Below are 19,536 nucleotides of genomic sequence, written 5' to 3'. Positions count from 1 at the left end.
AATATATATAAGTAAATAAACGTAACCCTTAAACCGGTAGTAAACAAATGATAAGAGGGGTAGAAAAGTAAATTTGATCCTAACCCTAGACACCCATATATAACCATCTTTAACTCTTAACCCTTTTCATTTCACCCCTACAACTTTCAGCCGTCCCCTCTCCCTCTCATTTCGGCCCCCTACCATTTGAGCTTCCTCTCTCTCTCTCTCTCTCTCTCTCTCTCTCTCTCTCTCTCTGTTTTCATTTTCTTGTTTGATCTTTGTTTTTATTTTATTTTTCTTTTAATCTCTTGCAGTTTTGTCCGCATTACTCATCTCTTGCATTTATTTGATTTTTTTTTGGTGCATTTAGATCTAGAATGTTCTTTACGGGAATTTTTTTTCTCTCAGTTTTTATCTTCTTGTTTGATCTTTGTTTCTACTTTCTTTTTCTTTTAATCTCCTGTAGTTTCGTCTGAACTACTCATCTCTTGCGTTTATTATATTTTTTTTTTGTTCATCTTTTGTGCATTTAGATCTAGAATATTTTTTACGGGAATTTTTTTTTTCTAAACTTTCAGATCTGAACCGTTTATTTCATTTATTTGTTATTGATTTTTTATACGTTTCAATGAAGAATGTTTTTGACAGTTTTTCAAATTTTGTTCTGTTTTTACTTTAAGATCTGAACAATTTTTTTTTTTTTGGTTGAGTTTCCTTCTCGTTTTTTTGTTCTTGTTTTTGTCTCTTGCCTTATTTTGTTCTTCCGTTCTCTTATTTTGTTGTTTGATGTTTGGAATTTTCAGATCTGTACAACAACTTATTGTTTTGCAAATGATGTATGTAACGTGCGGATCCTCCATGCACAATAACAACTTATTGTTATTTTTTTATGCATATTTTTGAATTTTTCTGTTGGATTTGTTATTTGTTAGTTCTTCCTCTCGTGGTGGCTCAGATCCGCTGCCTATGGCCGCGCTTAGCAGCCGACTACCACGGCGGAAGGTGAAATATTTTTCGTTTGTGTATTATTTCACCATTGTGTATTAACGTACTCTGTTTGGGTTTTAATTTTTTTTTATCTGAACGATATTTTCGGTTTGTTGGTTGGATCTGTTGTTTTTGGTTGAAGGAAGTTTTTGTTTTTCCTGATGGATATTTCTAGGTTTTTCCGTTGAATATGTTGTTTGTTGGGTCTTCCTAATATCGCAGTTCACATCGGCTGATAATGGCCAGTCGGCAGCCCACGACCACGCCGGAAGGTGAAATTTTTTTCATTTGTTCATTATTTTCGTGTATTGATGTAAATTATTAGTATAGATAGATATTTTTCACATCTAGACGAAAATTTTCAACTGGATAGTTTTTTTTTTCAAAAATTTTGGAACTCGGTTTTGTGTTTTCACTCTTAACTGCTGTTTTTTTTTTTGTGTTCTTAGGACGTACGAACAAATTTGAAGATTAAATTTCAGAAGATCCAATTTGTATGAGGGATTTAATTTTTTTGTTGGGTTTACTCTATGTAAATAAAGATGTAAATATGCAAATATAGTAAATATGCAAATATAGTTTTATCTTTCCATTTTTTTTGGCTGTAATACACATGCATATCATGTAATTACATAATATAAGAAATAGATTCATACAATACAGTTAATTTTTACAATACTGAGGAAAACAAATAAAACGTACCTACAATGCTGAGTGAGAGAGCAGAACGTAGTAGAGAGCCACAAGACGGAAATGAAAAAAATTCTGATATTTAAACTACAGTTGGATTCAAATTGTCAGATTAAGAGATAAGTATTAATGGTAAAAAGACAATAACATAAAGTGGGCAAAGTAAAACGATACTGAAGACAAAGTAAAACGATACTGAACACAATGAACTGAACAACAAAAATAAGGGCAAAATCGGATAAATAATAAAGCAAACTAATCTGTCGGTGGGAGGCAGAAAGACAAAAATAACTGTCGGTGGAATGAAAGTAAAATGTAAACTGCGGTAATTTCCAAATAAAGTAAAGGATAAAATTGAAAAATTTTTTTTTACTGTTCTTAACACTGTAGCAAGCGGATTGCCGCTTATATAATCACTATAGATATAATACATTCATACTAAATATATATAGTTATATTTCTAGTGATTTAATTATTAACTTATTATGATTAGTATAACTATATAAATTATATAATAATATATTAGTATTAATAGTAGACTATTAGTATAGGTCACTATAGCTATTGTTGAAGTATTATTTATAGTGATTTAGTATAACTATATATTAGTATAAGTATAACTATAGTCTATATTAGACTATTAATATTTTTTATATCATATATAATTATATACAAATATTATATAAATAATATATATTTTTTAATTTCTATTCGGTCCGGTTTGAAAAACCCCTGGACCAGACCGAAACCCTTTGGTCCCTTGAAAAATGGACCGGATCGAACTGGACCCAATTCGGTCCGGTTCGGTTCGGTCCAAAAGTGACCGGTCCGGTCGGTTTATTCGATCCAGCCTGTCTGATTTTCAGCTCTAGCTGGTAGAGAAATGTAGGGCAGACCCCATAAGCTTGAATAGTCATAACTAGAACTTTCCTGTGAAGCGAGGATCCCGATCACTAATGATGCTTTGTAGTAAGCCCCAATACTTCACCACATGTTTGAAGAATAATTTTGCAGTTTCTTCGACTGAGCAATCCTTAGGGGCCACTATAAAGGTTGCATACTTGGAGATCGGTCTACCACCATAATGATAGTACCACACCCCTCAGATTTAAGTAGAGCCACTATAAAATCCATGCTCACACTTTATCATAGATGAGAAGGAATGGGTAGTGGTTCTAACAATCCTGCGGGACTTTGATTCTCTGCCTTATCTTGTTGACACACAAGACAAGTCTTCACATAGAGTTCCATCTCATCTCTCAATTGAGGCCAATAGTAGGAAACACTTTGGAATATAGATTCGCCTGGTGTAGAGAAGACCGTTCTCGACCCAAAATCTCTTAGTTTTCCCTTCCTTAACCATATTTACCAAGTTCTTGGCTAAGGGATCATGCTCCATGCCTTCACAGATTATGTCAAGTAGCTCCCCTTAAACTTGAGTAATAACAGAAAGTTTGCTTTTTCTGCTTAATGCAACAGCAACAAGGTTGGCCTTGCCGGGTTTATACTCCAAGACATAGTCAAATTCTGCCAAGAAGTCTTGCCACCTAGCTTGCTTTGGGCTTAGTTTCTTTTGACTTTGGAAGTAACTAGTGGCAATATTATCTATCTTGACCACAAAACGGGAGCCAAGCAAATAGTGCCGCCAAACTTTGAGGCAGTGAATAATGGCTGCCATCTCCTTCTCTTCCACAATGTATCGCCTTTCAGTCTCATTAAGTTTGCGACTCTCATATGCAATGGGGTGTCCCTCTTGCATGAGAACTCCCCCAATGGCAAAATCTGATACATTTGATTGCACCTCAAAAGGCTTGGTGCAATCTAGTAGGGCCAAGATTGGTTCCTCCATGATGGTTGTCTTCAGATCATCGAAGGCTTCCTGACATCTTGATGTCCACTCTCACATCCTGTTTTTCTTGAACAAGTCGGTGAGGGGGGACGCTCTTGTGGAGTATCCCTTTATAAATCTTCTATAATAGTTGACAAGTACAAGGAATGATCGAAGTTCTGTAACCTTAGTGGGAGGATCCCACTTCTTGTTGGCCTCAACTTTCCCCTCCTCCATGCTGAGTTTTCTACCTTGGATTTTATGGCCAAGGAAATGGACTTCGGTTAGTGCAAATGAACACTTCTCCTTCTTGACATAGAGTTGGTTTTCTCTTTAGACACGGAAAATAACCCTTTGATGCTCCACGTGTTCCTCAAGGGTAGAATTATAGATGACGATATCATCTAAATAGACTAACACAAATTGATCAAGATAGGGATAGAAGATCTTGTTCATAAGTGTGCAGAAGGTGGCTGGAGCATTTGTAAGGCCAAAAGGCATCACTAGGAACTTGTATGCCCCATAGCGAGTTGCACAAGTTGTCTTTGGTTCATCTCCTTCCGCAATCCTCACTTGATAATACGCCGATCTTAGATCAAGTTTAGAGAAGTACTTTGCATAGCCCAATTGATCAAGCAAATCAGCAATCAAAGGAATGGGATACTTGGTTTTTATGGTTACCTTATTTAGAGCCTGATAGTCGATGCACAGCCGCAAAGACCCGTCATGCTTCTTTTGAAATAATACGGGTGTCCCATATGGTGTCTCAGAGGGTTGGATGAATCCGGCATCAAGTAGCTCCTTAAGTTGTCTCCTTATTTCTTCAAACTCTAGAGGTAACATACGGTAAGGTGCCTTGGCGGGTGGTTTGGCGCCGAGTTCCAACTCGATCTAATGGTCCACCTCTCTCTTAGGTGGTAGTTGCTTGGGTAACTCTGGGGGCATGACATCCTCATAGTCCTTGAGCACCTTTTGGATCTCCTTAGGTGGAGGGAAGAAATCTTCACTTCATCTCCCTCCATAGAAGCCAAGTAAGACACTTCGTCCTTCTTCCAACCTTTCTTGAATTGCATGGCAGATAGAAGTTGGGTGGTGTTTGGTTTAGACACGGTGGGTATCAGGCATGGACCACCCTCTAAGATGCACACCGAGTTATAGTGGGGAAGAGACACTACATTAAACTGTCTCAAGAATTCCACCCCCAACATAATGTCGAAATCATCCATAAGAACGACTGAGAAATCCACCGTACCTTTCCAAGTGTCAAGTTGTAGCTCCACCCCGTAAGCTACACCATAAGGGGTTTGGCTTCGAAATTTACGGTTTTCAACCATCCTTGACCCTTCTTGAGAGGAATCCCTAGCTGTGCGACCTCTTCCTTCTTGATAAAGTTGTGAAAAACTCCTGAGTCGACCATGGCATGAGTCTTCTTCCCATTTATGAGTACCTCTACAAACATCAAAAATCCATCCTTAGTGGTTGGCTTCGTGCTTGCCTTGAGTAAGTTGAGAAGTTGTAGATACCTTAAATGTGACTTTTCTTGAACTTCCTTTTCTTCCAACATGGCATTGAGGGCCTTCCTCTTAGGACAATCTCTAGCCCAATGTGGTCCGTCACAAAGGAAGCAAACATCCTTTGGCTTCTTGTCTTTGGAGTGGTCTTTCTTACCTTCCTTTGATGTTGAAGGCTTGTCTCCTCGCTCTTTGTACTGTGGAGGCTTGAACCCCTTCGCTTCCCCACCCTTGCCGTGATTATCATTTGAAAACTTGGACTTTGAAGAGTTATTACTCTTATGATATTCAAATTCTTTTAAGGTTTCTGCCACTGTCAGGTTAGTGGAGATGTCGTTGACCCCACGATGCTTGAGTTCTTGAGCCACCCATGACTTGAGACCATTGATGAAGTTGATCTTTTTCACTCATGTTTGTAATTTGAAGCATAAGGGTAAAAAATTTCTCAACATAGTTATGGATAGAAAAGGTGTGCTTCAACTCATTCATTCTCTTCCGCGCATTGATAGCCACATTCTCAGGATAGAATTGCCTTTTGAGTTCATGTTTGAACTCTTCCCAATAGTCAATGGTGCAAGTACCATTCTCTATCTCATTATGCTTACGATGCCACCAAGTACCAGCAAGATTAGTAAGGTAGAGAGAGGCAGTACGTACCTTGACATGCTCATCTTGCATGTTCAAAACTTCAAAGTAGCGCTCCATGTGTCACATGTAGTTGTCTAATTCTTTGGTATCCTGCTTACTATCGAACTCTTTTGGTTTGGGGGTATCCACCCTTAGTGTTGCCATCATTCCAGCTCCAATGGTGCTTCTGTTGGCCACTGCTCGCTTGCACATGGCCCAATCCACCTTGGTCTCCTCTAGACCGACGCGGTATTCCTCAATTTGCTCTTGGAATCTTGTTAGCTCCCCCAAGACTCGGTCTTAGAAAACAACATTATCAACATACTGTGCCTCGATGGTGGGGTTGATGACGCTCAGAATGGACTCCTTGAGCGATTCAGATTGTCCCTCCAATCCTAACTCTTCCAAACTGTAACAGTCTGCTAGAAATTCAATTGTAAAATTTCTATTGACTTTAGGAACCTCGCGAAGATTTTATAAGTTTTCATGAATCTATTAATCATATAAGTTTTAGTCTAACTACATAGTTATCGTTATTATTTACTATGGTATCATAAGTGTGTTTTTGATTATTGGAGATAGTTAGAAGTCTCAAAATGTATTATGGTTTGTGCCATTAGACTCGGAGGATCATTTAAGGTCTTATGGCGCAATAACATTTTTCCATATTTTCGGACGAAACGTCGGTTCAAAATTGTGGATATTATTGGATAAAAATATCTTAAGTTAATTTTGTGGATATTATTGGATAAAAATATATTAAGCTAATTTCGTGGATATTATTGGGTAAAAAATATCTTGAGATAACTTTTGTAGATATTATCGGGTAAGAGAGTCCTACACTTAACTCTCACTCTAGGTAAGAGAGACCTACATACAACTCTCACTCCAACCTCATCTCTTCCATATCTCATCCATAAGTATCTCCAGCCACCTCCTCCCCCACGAAATTATCTTCATTTACACTTTCCATTGAAAGAATACCAAACACTCTCTCTCGGATAGCTTTTAGGTGTTCTTTTCCACGCCTATTTCGAAGCTTTTGTAAGTGTTTTATCATAAAGTCTCCTTCATATAAGTTGTTTCTTTTTTAGTCTAATTTACGTGGATATCTTATTTGTCCCATTTGAAAATCATTTGGTCAATTAAATATTATGTAAACTATAGAAAGGTCATTCTGGGAAATAAACTAGAGAATATGTTATAGTTTGGAGTTTTTGACCAAGCTAATGGATATATATTGGTCCGAAATTTTTATGGAATATTGTTAACATGTATATATGATTATTGGTTGAGGATTTTTGCATGATTAAAGGTTTTGATAAAATATTTTCTTAGATTTAGAAACTTAGAAACTGGAAGAGGAAAAACAGTTTTTGTTTTGAGAAAGTTTAACTCTTTGGTGGTCTAAACCTATTCCAATGACTTTGATAATTTTATTGGAGGATCCTAAGTATCTTATATACATGTTATATTATTATTTTGGAAGATATTTGATATTAGTTTCAAAGATATGAAATTTTATGCAAAAAGATATTCAGATAAGCCAAAGTGTGGATATTCTTGGCTAAATTTATGTTTTGGTTAATTTTTAACCATGTGATCTTGAATTAGAAGCTTATATATGTTTTAGGATATATTTTTAAATCATGTGATGGTTGATTTGAAGATCACATCTTTATAAATTATAGATCAAAAGGTTAATCAAAATAAATTAGAAACAAAAATAAATGGAAATAGCATATGAGAATTTTGGTCATATGGAGTTTTAATAGTTGTGATTAGTTTTATATTTTTCTAAATTGATATTTGAGTTGAGGATAAAATTTACATGAAGCATGTAAATTTTGGTGACTTTTGAAATTAGTATACAAAATCCTTAAATTATGGGTTAAACGGTCATTTTCCTACATGCAGAGAGTAAAATGAAAATTTTAGTCTTTAAGTTAGTATTTTTCATATTTTAAATTATTAGTGATTTAGTGCTAACTTTTAGAATCACTAATTACAATTCCTCGTGATCGCGCTTAAGGTTTTATAAGAAACGCGGAGATCGAGGTAAGTTAGCTTTTAACTTACTATCAGTCAACTGTGTATGTGTGCTGAGTAAAGGAACTACAGTGTATGTATGTGTGTTACCATATATGTCATGCCATGCCAAGTCATCACGTAATGGTCTGTTATACAGAATTTATTCTGTCATCAATTTTTATCTGTTACATAATATATTATGTCATGTATTGCTGTACATTACAAGTACATCATGCTAAGTATGTCATTTATTACATGTATGTCAAGTCATGTAATATTTACTGTTGCAAGTATGTTATGTTAAATATGTTGTCCATTATATGTTATGCCATGTTACGAAATGTTTCTATCTCAAGTTGGTCATGTATTTCAAGTTATGTTCAAGTCACGTTATGTTACATCAGGGTTTCAGTCCTTTCGTATTCCAGTCACGTTTCATCTTGAGTTACATTCAGTTTCGTGGGGTCCACAACAACTATGGCACACGAAGTATGGGGTCACAGCAATTGTGACGCATACACTACGTGAGACACAGTAATTGTGACACGTAGAATACATGGAGCCACAACAACTGTGGAGTATGTATTTAACTGCATTGTGACATGTAGAATACATGGGGCCATAACAACTGTAGAGTATGTATTTAATTGTATTGTGACGTGTAGAATACATGGGGCCACAACAACTATGGAGTATGTATGTACACGTAGAATACATGAAGCCACAACAACTGTGGAGTATGTATTTAACTGCATTGTGATGTGTAGAATACATGGAGCCACAACAACTGTGGAGTATGTATTTACACGTAAAATACATGGGGTCACAACAACTGTGGAGTATGTATTTTTCATGTTAAGTCAAGTTTCAGAATAAGTTCATGATAAGTCAAGTTTCAGATCAAGTTCATGTCAAGTCAAGTTCAATTCACGTTTCAATTTAAGTTATATCAATTATGCTATGTACATAGGGCCAAACAACTGTGGAGTATGTATTTTTCATGTTAAGTCAAGTTTCAGAACAAGTTCATGTTAAGACAAGTTTCAGATCAAGTTCATGTCAAGTCAAGTTCAGTTCACGTTTCAATTTAAGTTATGTCAATTATGTTATGTTGTACGTCAAGTTATGCTTTAATTACTTATGAATTTGATTATACATTCATGCTTTTACTGTCATCCATGCATCATTAGCCTGTGTGAAAGTTTTTGTTAACTTACTGAGATTTGTAATCAAATCTCACTGTGGTAGTCCCAACTACCATTCCTCCCGAATGGTAGATCTTGTTACAGGACCTGAATGAGGATCAGGAGCTGACCAACTAGATACAGTTGATTAAGCGACGGTGAGACATCAATGTTAATATAGTAGTTAACATAAATTACTACTTGTACGATGGAGTTGCATCTCTAGTACTTTTGGGATCATAACCATTTTGGACTAGTGTTGCGATTTTAGTTGTTCAATGGGTTTTTATGTATGAAGCATGTTTTAAGCATTTGAGATATTTTCAATTTGGTGCATAGTATTGCTAAAGAAAACATTTATCCCCTGCGAATATTACATATTGTTAGATGCATATTAGGAACATTGCATCTTATATGTCATGAACGGGGGCAGGTAACCTTGTATTGCATGTCTCGACGCTTCAAATGTCCGTCCGATCCCAAACGGAATCTGGGGGCGTCACACAAACTTTACTCCACGATGCCAAATCGGTCCTTGACATTCTCTATCGCCACCTCCATCCTAGTCACAGTGTTGTCAAGAGTGCTCACCTCCCTGTGAGACTGATCTCATTCCTCAATCTTGGCCAATATCTTAATCATGGCCTTCTCGATGTTATCGAGACGAGACTCCATAGACGAGGTTGAATCCTTCGACCTCTTGCTCTTTCGTGGCTCCAGGTGCTCTATGGTGATCTTACTTGGATCCGTCATCCTAACCTGGACGCTTTGATACCAACTATCATGGATTTAGAATTTCTTCACACATCCCGTGCGGCCTTAGGAGGTTTTTTCTCCACAAAACTCTTAAGTAAGCCTTCTAAATGACTCAAGACAAAAGAAAATAAATCTAGAGTGAGAAAGTAGAGAGATAAACTCTAGAGAACTTATTTGCTCTTATTGCTTGGTGTCTTATATAAATGAGGACTCTCTCTATTTATAGGGACCTTTTGGTATTAAGAATGGTTAGGATTGTAACATCTATCACAATCTAATGGTAAAGAACATTCTAGACTACTATTTTAGAATTATCTACAAGGTTCCCCTTAAGAGGTTCTACACTATTTTAGAGTACTCCATATAATTTTACAACATTCTACAAGATTCAAGAATAATCTACAAAAGATTAAGAGACTCTAAAAGGTTATGAAATTCTCTAAAAAAATATGGGTGGTGACATATGGCTATGGCTATGGCCTGGAAGCTAAGTTCACCCAATGACATGCTGTCCAACTCGTCTCCTGTTTCCATAAGAAAGTGTCATCCCCATCAAAAAAAAAAAAAGTGTCATCCTCACCTATTAATCAACAAAATAAAAAAATGTGTCATCCCCACCTTAGAGAGCAAGATATGTGAAAGTTTAAAGAATAAATCGCAGTAACATTTTTTCTATGCATGCGCATTCAACCAATATGCGCTCATCACAGAAGGGTGTTATGTATGCCCAAAGGCTTAATCCATTTATGTCATGGGATACTCAATATCTCGCAAATAAAGGTGATTACAAAATTATTTCAGGAGAAGAAACTTTTTCTCCTGGCCTCTGGAGCAACCTCTTTAACCTGACAAACTAAAATCATCTACAGGACAAATAAAACATCTAATTCAATGGAACAGGATAGGATTGGGCGTACAACATACAAGATAAGTTATTTCACGTAGCGTTGCATCCTTCCATGTATAAATTTGAACCTCATCTTTGGGTTCCTTGCCTCTCACTGCAAAATCTTCCTCATTATGATGACTTCCAATCTAAATAAATTCAAAACCAAAATAATAACCAAATGTCCTAAAAACAGAAAATATGGAGAACTAGTAAAATTAGCCAACAAGATAAAAAGAAACATGCATCCATCTACACACCCAACAATAAAATTAGAGACTTTCAAGGGAAAGGGGCATAGCTGTGATTATGTGTACAAGGGACAACACAAACCACAGCAAGTCAGAAACAATACCTCCTCAGACCATTTGCATATAACACATATATACCACCTACACAGTCCATCAAAGAGCCTAGAGATGATCCCACATTGATGATCTAAATCTCATTGATGGGTTTGGATACCGGTCCAACAAATTTGTGCAGATTCACATGCCACAAAAGAAGTAGTCGATTACACACAGTCAAGAGCAAGAAGAACAAAGCAGTAGCTATGACGAGTGCCAGGCAGAGCGTGCCGCCATCTTCAGGTGAACAAAACATCCAGTGATTATGTCACATCTGGTTCATGTACTGAGAAAGGAAGGGGGAAAAGACCAAAGGTTAAATTTCGGTGCACAATGGCATGGGAAGATGCTTAAGTGGCTTGGTACTGGTTTGATACATGGAGTGATGGTGTGATGGTTTTGATTTCCTTAAAGGAGTTTTATTTAATACAGATATTTTTATATATTTTTTACATATTTTACTTATATGATTAATCAAAATAATTATTTTATAATAAAAAAAATAATGTAATTAATCATATTAATAGAATATACAAAAAATATATAAAAGTAACTGCATATAAAATTTTTATTAATCAAAAACCACTCCATTAGAGTAGACAGCGCATAATCTAGGCTTTTAGTAGTCCTACACATCGCCTGCTGTTTGTAACTAACAATAAATGACTCTTTGACAGCCGAGAATGCCCGCATTAACATTTTGCATCCTATTTATTGGAAAAGAGAGTAAAATGAACACATTTTTGCACAGTCGATTAGCATTCTCGGCAACTGACGTCAAATTCAAACCAGAAAGTTCTAACATACTGTTAAGGATGTTTGGAAATAGTTTTCGTCACATTCTATCTTATCTTATTTTATTTTATTTTTTTCTTAAATATCACTCAATATAAATATTTTCAAATTAATCATTACAACATTTTTAAACTTTTAATCAAAAAATAATTTAACATTTTCAAATTTTAAAATAAAAAAAATATTAAAAAATTATATTACAACAATATTTTAACTTTATAATTTTTTTATTTAATTTTTTCTTTCTTATTTTCCAAAACTCCATAAAATATTGGGACTTGTTTGGAGAATGAGATGAGATAAAAATTTTATAAATAATAATAAGATAGTTTGAGTTAAATATTTTTCGAGTTTTAAAAAATAAGAGCGAAAAAGTTGAATAAAAAATATTATAAAATTAAAATGTGGTTATAATACACAGTTTTGTAATATTAATTTTGTTTATTTTTTATTTAAAAATTTGAAAAAATTATAATGATTAATTTGAAAAAGTTATAATAATTAATTTAAAAATTTTATATTTGAATTATGTTTAAAAAATAGATGAAAATAGATAAAATGAGATAAAAATTTTAAGATAAGATCTATTTTCAAATAAGTAAACTAGCTTACTACTGTTTATAATGTCCTCATCTCGTCTCATTCCCAAGCGTCTCCTTTGTCAGCAGTCAGAAAATTTTATGAGTGAGCATGCTGGAAGCTTTCCGGGAGCAATCGCCCGTTTCCTATGACCAAAACTCTAGTCGCTCTCTCCCCTTACTCAAGCATTCTAATAAGCAAATCTAAAAGTTTTCTGCAACGCCACCAAAAGTGAATGTTTTGATAAAGTTTGCGCATACCTTGGTGAAAACTTGGAGCAACAGAGGGCAAGTCTGCAATTGTGTCATGCCACAAAAGAAATCAATACAAATTTATACAATTCAAGAGTTTCAGAGTGTCATAGTGAATACCGCATTGTTATTCTATGCAGTAAACAAAAACGAGAGGAAGTTCACAGAGAACGAGAGTGAGAGAGGACTGAGGAGGGGACCTTTTCACGATCAACGGGTTCGAAGCGAGGATGAGCTAGGAGTGGCGGCTGTGGTGGAGACCTGGGCTGGAGAGGATGAGGAGGCGGGAGGGGTCTATTCGAAGAAGAGGGTCTGGTCTGGGTTTGAGCAGCTGCAGCCAGTCGCTTCTCTGCTTCTCTTGTCCATGACCATCTCTCTTGGGTTGGGGTCGACTGCAGATCATCTTGTTTCTCGCGCAAGTACGACACCCTTTTTGGGCCAAATGGGCTTATCAACGGGCCGAAGGGGCTTTAATGAAACCATTCAGATTATAGTGTTTTTTTATTAAAAAAAAAAAAAGTTTCGGAGTTATGTTTTCGCAAGACATTGGTTTTTGGATTTTTGTAACTGCCGGTCTTCTAAATTGTACGTAATATTTCTCCACAGAAAATAGAGATATTAATAAAAGTAGAGATACAATCAGTCTTCTTTTTTTAAAAAATAATAATTTATGTTCTTAATCCTTAAAATTAAGGATTGGAAATTCCCCTAAGAAGGTCATTTGACCCTTTTTTTCATATATTTTTTTTATATCTTTAAACATTTTTAACTTAAAAAAATTCACAACTTTATTAAAAAATTCTTATGTAATCATTAAGTAAAAAACAAAAAAACACCTATCCGAACCTACCGTCGCGACAAAGTCTCGGTGAATTTTGTGTTCGAAAACTAAAACTGGACAAACCAAATGGCATTGTCCTTAAACCGAGTTTCGCTATTCACTAGTTGTAAGAGACATGGCATTGGAAGTTGGAACCCCAATTATAAGCTCAACTTAACCAAATGAAAAATATTTTTTAAACACACAGATAATAATAATAATAATAATAATAATAATAATAATAATAATAATAACAGATGCTCGCAAAGAAACAAAGAAATGGTTACGTAGTTTAATGGAAAAAAGCACAAGAGTTCATGCTTGCACGTCCCCAAGTATTAAAAAACATGTAGCCATTCATGATCACGAACCGACATTAGCGGGCATGTAAGTTTCCCTTTGCCACTTTATATTGGGGGTACCAGGGAATGTTATTAAAAAAAACACATACATATTTCACGTCCAATCATTTTCAAACAAAAAGAAAACTCTAAAATTAATCAAACATTCCTTTTGTTATAAATTATCTTGAATTGTATGACCATATTTATCTAGTCGTCAAATACATAATGCATAGTGCTAGCATAGTACTAGCATAGTGAGTTGGCCAACATATGCATAGTGCATAGTACTAGCATAGTGCAACATAGTAAGCTAGCATAGTTCCCTTTGTACGCCTATACATATCGTTGAATTCTTTAATAAATTTATAAGTTTCATAACTTCTCTGAGCTCTATCTCTCTCTCTCTCCTTTCGATAGTTTCATAACACGTTATCAGCACGAAAGTTCTGACGATTTTGAAGCTAGTAGTCCTCAACTTCAAGTAAGTTTTTCAATATATTTTTATATTCCTGATTTATATATGTAAAAAATGTCAAATCTTACAAAATTAGAATTCGTTGCTCTTGACATTTCTGGAAAAAATTATTTATCTTGGATCCTTGATGCTGAGATCCATCTGGATGCGATGAACCTGGGAGATACAATTAAAGAAGGAAATCAAGGGTCCCTGCAGGACCGTGCTAAGGCAATGATTTTCCTTCAGCACTATCTTCATGAAGAATTAAAAACTGAGTATCTAACGGTGAAAGATCCACTTATTTTGTAGAATGATTTAAGGGAGAGATATGAACACCAGAAAACTGTAATCCTCCCAAAAGCTCGTCATGATTGGATGCACCTGAAGTTGCAAGACTTCAAGAGTGTTAGTGAGTATAACTCTGCACTCTTTAAAATTAGCTCGCTATTGAAATTATGTAGTGAAAAAGTCACTGATGATGACTTGTTAGAGAAGACATACTACTTTTCATGCCTCGAATGTGCTCCTGCAGCAGCAGTATCTAGAGCGAAAGTTCAAAAAATATTCTGAACTTATATCTTGTTTTCTATTAGCTGAGCAAAATAATGAGCTTTTGTTAAGAAATCACAAGTTAGTTTCTCGAAGAAACAATATTGATATGATTTTAAAGTGGTTGAAATCATATTAAAATTTTTATTAGCTTGAAAATTACCGAGAGTTTGGATATGCATGATTAACTGCATATTTATATGGATCATTGGATCATGATATATATATATATATGAAAATCCCTTAAGGATAGAAAATGTCTGAAACTTCTAATATGAATACATCTGGAAATATGTATTCTATCAAGTTTCAAAGATCCTTATATGATCTAAAGCAATCCAAACGCAAATGAAAACAAGCTATTATTGCAGTTTATATATATGATTTAAATGTCATTGAGGCTCCCGAAGAGCTCATAAAAACTGCACATATTTGAAATATCAATCTGAAACCCTTGCGGCTTCAAGGGGAAGATGGATGATGTTATTAGTCATGAAATACCATCTGTTAATACAATTAGTATTTCAGATTCATATTATGGGTTTGATATGAAGTGTGCATTATTAAAGAATAAATAAAAGGGAGAACACAGAACATCTACCAAAAGATAGAAACACAAATATGAATATTTGTAAAATATTATTTTATTATCTTGAAGCAAGAATTACAGAAATTTGAGGCACTTTGCCTCATTTTTTAAACGCTTTTGTTCTTCAAGAATCTGCATGGCATCTCTATCTAAAGGGGTGGGCAATCGAAAAGAAGATTTAAGCAATGATTTTAAATTCCTATTCTCTTGTTTTATTGATTCTATCTTCATGTTGGACTCCAGAAGAAGTCGCTGAAATATAGCAATATTCTCGTGGAAATTGTCAACTCCACAAGTTCTGGATTGCAGTCGCTGAGAAAATGCGACAATGGATGATGAGTATCGGGTACCGAGACTCACAAGCTCATAGATAGCTTCATTATCTGACCTATGAGTCAGATCATTATATTGCATAATAGCACCTGTGGTAGAAGCAGGTACAGCTGATGAACGAGGTGCAGAGTACCTCATATATTGGCTATGAGAAGATCGCTGAGCCATTGTAGGATAAGAATGCAGAAAGAGATTGCAGAGTAAAAATGCAGTATGATTACAGAAAATTAAAGAAGATGAGATGCGAATGAAGATGACCTGAATATCTCTTTTATAGAGAAAATTATGATACAGCATCTCTCGTGCAGCAAGAGAAAAGAGACCAAATATAGCTTCATAGCTCTGCGGCACCTGACAGCACGCCTGACAGCTGCGGTGCCTGACAGCATGCCTGACACCTACAGAGAAGTTGAAAATCCACAGTGCTTGTCTGATCTTAAAATGCTGGCCACCGTTTTTATTAAAAAATGAGGTTAGCGGTCTAATGTTGATGAATTCTCTACTAACTGTATTATTTACAAGAACTCCAGAAGAGTACAACTCCAGAAGAGTAGTGATGAGCAGAAAGATCCAGTTGTGATTATTTTATCAACATGGATCAAGTTCACAGTTAGTTGGATGTACAGATACGAGTTATCTTTCAGATACACACAAGAAGATCATTGCAATTCATGAGAAGAAAGTTGAAATTGATATCAAGAAGGTACGGTCAAGTAAAAATCTGGCAGATTTATTCACTAAAGCACTACCAACTGCAACATTTAAGAAGGTTATGCAGAACATTAGAATGCGGAGGTTTGAAGACCTGTTATCATGCACTTTTCAGGGGAAGTAATGTCTTGAAGACTTGTGCTGATTGTACTCTTTTTTCCTTCGCTAAGGTTTTATCCCACTGGGTTTTCCTTTGCAAGGTTTTAATGAGGCAATTCTAAAGCACTCGACGATACACATGAATACTGTACTCTTTTTCCTTCGCCATTGATTTTTTCCCACAGGGTTTTTCCTTGGCAAGGTTTTAACGAGGCATATTCTTTAAATATAGTCATCCAAAGGGGAAGTGTAATAAACTATCTTGAATTGTATGACCACATTTATCTAGTCGTCAAATGCATAGTGCATAGTACTAGTATAGTGAGTTGGCCGACATATGCATAGTGCATAGTGCTAGCATAGTAAGCTAGCATAGTTCCCTTTGTACGCCTATATATATCGTTGAATTCTTTAAGAAATTTATAAATTTCATAACTTCTCTGATCTCTATCTCTCTCTCCTTTCGATAGTTTCATAACACCTTTACTATTATTATTATTTTAAAAAATCTTCGTGAGGGCCACGAAGTCTATCTGTTGATGTCCAGTAATGTCTGTGGTTGGACGTTATATATAAGTGATCAGCGGATCATGCATGTAGCACAGTAGACAACATTATTATACGCATATATTGTACTAATAATATAGAGATCAAGAGATATATGGAGGCATGCATGGCTGCGACTTCCCAGCTTTGATCGGGAATGATGATGTTTAGGTTGGAGTTGATGGCATTTATTCTGACAATCAGCATTAAGGCTACGGACGCTGTCTTCTGACCAAGCCCATGGCAACTCGCCCATGCCACCTTTTACGGTGACGAGACTGCCTCCGAGACCATGGGTACGTATACATTCTTCGATCCCCTGTCATCGTATATATATACATGCGTTGTAATTAGTAGCCTTTTATTTTTATTTTATTTTATTTTTTTTTTCCATTTTGTTAGGCCTTTTAGGACTTATATACATGTGCAAAGTTGCAAACTACATGGGAGCATTGATATTTAATGTTCAATTTATGGTTAAACAGGGGGAGCTTGTGGGTACGGAAACTTGTTTACCAACGGCTACGGGACAGACACAGCAGCCTTGAGCTCAATTCTGTTCAACAATGGATATGCTTGTGGTAGTTGTTATCAGATAAAGTGCTATCAATCCAAATGGTGCTTTGGATGGGTACCATTCACCACAGTCACAGCTACAAACCTCTGCCCACCAAACTGGTCTCAGGACTCCAACAATGGTGGGTGGTGCAACCCACCTTGAGTCCACTTCGACATGTCCAAGCCTGCTTTCATGAAGATTGCTCAGTGGAAGGCTGGCATTGTCCCAGTCATGTACCGCAGGTACTTTAAGGCTTGTTAAAACATCACTTTATACTAAAGTTTAAAGTTGACGAGAAAAAATAGATTATCAATGAGTAATTTTTAATTGTGAAATTAATATTTAATTAAATGCGTTAGGATTTAATTTAAAAAATTTTGCTAGTACCAAATTAAGAGCTGGTTTGGTTCTACAAAATTAAACCACACTACAATTTTCACAAATTTCTATACAAAATATAATAAATAATTCAATTTTTTTAAATCTTAAAACAAAACTAATATTAAAAAAAATATAATAATATTTTATTTAACTTTTAACAAAAGTCTCATATAAACTATATAACTAAACGAGACTTTAAAATCATTATTTATTTTAAAAGTTTAAGCAGATAAATCAAAATAAACTTAATAATTTGTATTATATCTTAACTAGGCTTATTACAGTTCAAATATATAATATTGATCGATGTTATAAAACTCATGTCACATCGATCTGCCGAATCAAGTCTCTTGATCTTCCATATGATTCTTGTAGGGTACCATGCCAAAGGAGTGGGGGGCTTCGATTCTCTTTTCAAGGAAATGGGTATTGGCTGTTGGTGTATGTGATGAACGTTGGAGGCGAGGGAGACATTTCACAGATCTGGGTGAAAGGAAGCAGAATAGGGTGGACAAGAATGAGCCATAACTGGGGAGCTTCGTACCAAGCATTTGCTACTCTGGGAGGCCAATCTCTTTCTTTCAGGATTACTTCTTACACATCAAAGGAGACTCTCTTTGCATGGAACGTTGCTCCCAATAACTGGAATGTAGGATTGTCTTATAAGGCCAATGTCAACTTTCGTTGATGTAGGAACTCACCATCCAGCTAGCTCGATGAAACTAATACGTTTTGAATATAAAACTATACTAGGCTATATATATATATGTACCATCTTTATATCCCTTTTTTTTTTTTTTTAACCCTCTCTCCCTGAGATCGGACATGTTTTGCCTTTCCTGTTTTCCAAGGAAAAAAGGTGAATTTCAACCAGGGAAATTGTTGTAAAAAACGATGACAATGAATTGAAAAATAATAACGAACGAGAAAAACAATCACACACCCAATCACACACGACACAAGATGTACGTGGTTCGGCAAATTGCCTACGTCCACAGGAGCTGCAGAGGATTTTATTATTGAGAAATATCACACTACAAGATGAATCTCAACACTGTTCGTCCACAGTGTTTTCGTGTCAACAGTAACTGGCCATATGAAATAAAACATCATATATATAGTTCAAATGGCGGAAACCCTAAAAATGCATGTTCGCTCGAGCGGCGTGTCAAGCGCGCGTCGAGCGAACTTCCCTTCCGCATCCTGCTCCAGCTCACTGTCGAGCTAACATCGAGCGTTCAACTCTGCCTGACTTCGCTCAAGCGGCCAATGCCTTCGCTCGAGCGAAAGCCTCCTGCTCGAGCTCACTGTCGAGCTAACATCGAACGTTCGACTCTGCCTGATTTCGCTCGAGCGGCCAATGCCTCCGCTCGAACGGTGTGGACCAGACTCCACAGTGCTCAACAATTCTCCCACTTGGAGACTGGTACACTCGTTGTAACACCGTCTTCCTTAACCATGATATCCTCCACCTCTGCAACTCACTACTCCTGTCTTCATGCTAGAAGACCAACTGAAGTTGCGCACAACTTCAGTTTCTCAAGCGTAACACCCTTTGTCAACATATCAGCAGGGTTCTTGCTTCCACAAATCTTCTCAAGTAACAACTGTCCGTCATCTAACAATGACTGTATGAAGTGATACCTGATCTGAATGTGCTTGGTCCTGAAATGGAATGCTGGATTCTTGGCAAG

The 19,536-nt window shown here is 35.9% G+C and overlaps 1 protein-coding gene and 2 long non-coding RNA genes across 4 annotated transcripts; 2 read left to right on the top strand and 1 right to left on the bottom strand.

Annotated features, from left to right (window-relative positions):
* The first annotated feature begins 20 nt into the window (after nt 1-20).
* Nucleotides 21-1,564, top strand: LOC122280994. The gene is made up of 2 exons (XR_006230112.1): nt 21-1,241; nt 1,419-1,564. It is a non-coding gene; the product is annotated as an uncharacterized LOC122280994 (long non-coding RNA).
* Nucleotides 1,565-10,228: 8,664 nt separating this feature from the next.
* Nucleotides 10,229-12,885, bottom strand: LOC122281967. 2 transcript variants are annotated; one of them, XR_006230353.1, is made up of 4 exons: nt 12,655-12,883; nt 12,464-12,496; nt 10,838-11,115; nt 10,229-10,631 (listed from the first exon to the last, which is right to left on the bottom strand). It is a non-coding gene; the product is annotated as an uncharacterized LOC122281967 (long non-coding RNA). The 2 variants fall into 2 exon arrangements; XR_006230352.1 differs by having other exon boundaries at nt 10,229-11,115; nt 12,655-12,885.
* A 4,174-nt stretch (nt 12,886-17,059) lies between these two features.
* LOC122282463 (expansin-A7) lies at nt 17,060-18,530 on the top strand. Its single transcript, XM_043094413.1, is given in 3 exon segments — nt 17,060-17,198; nt 17,388-17,703; nt 18,218-18,530. Coding segments are annotated over 3 exon segments (768 nt in total).
* Nucleotides 18,531-19,536: the final 1,006 nt, after the last annotated feature.

Source organism: Carya illinoinensis, chromosome 11 (genome assembly GCF_018687715.1).
Source record: "Carya illinoinensis cultivar Pawnee chromosome 11, C.illinoinensisPawnee_v1, whole genome shotgun sequence".
Lineage (NCBI taxonomy): Eukaryota > Viridiplantae > Streptophyta > Magnoliopsida > Fagales > Juglandaceae > Carya > Carya illinoinensis.
This window is presented reverse-complemented; position numbering and strand designations above follow the sequence as displayed.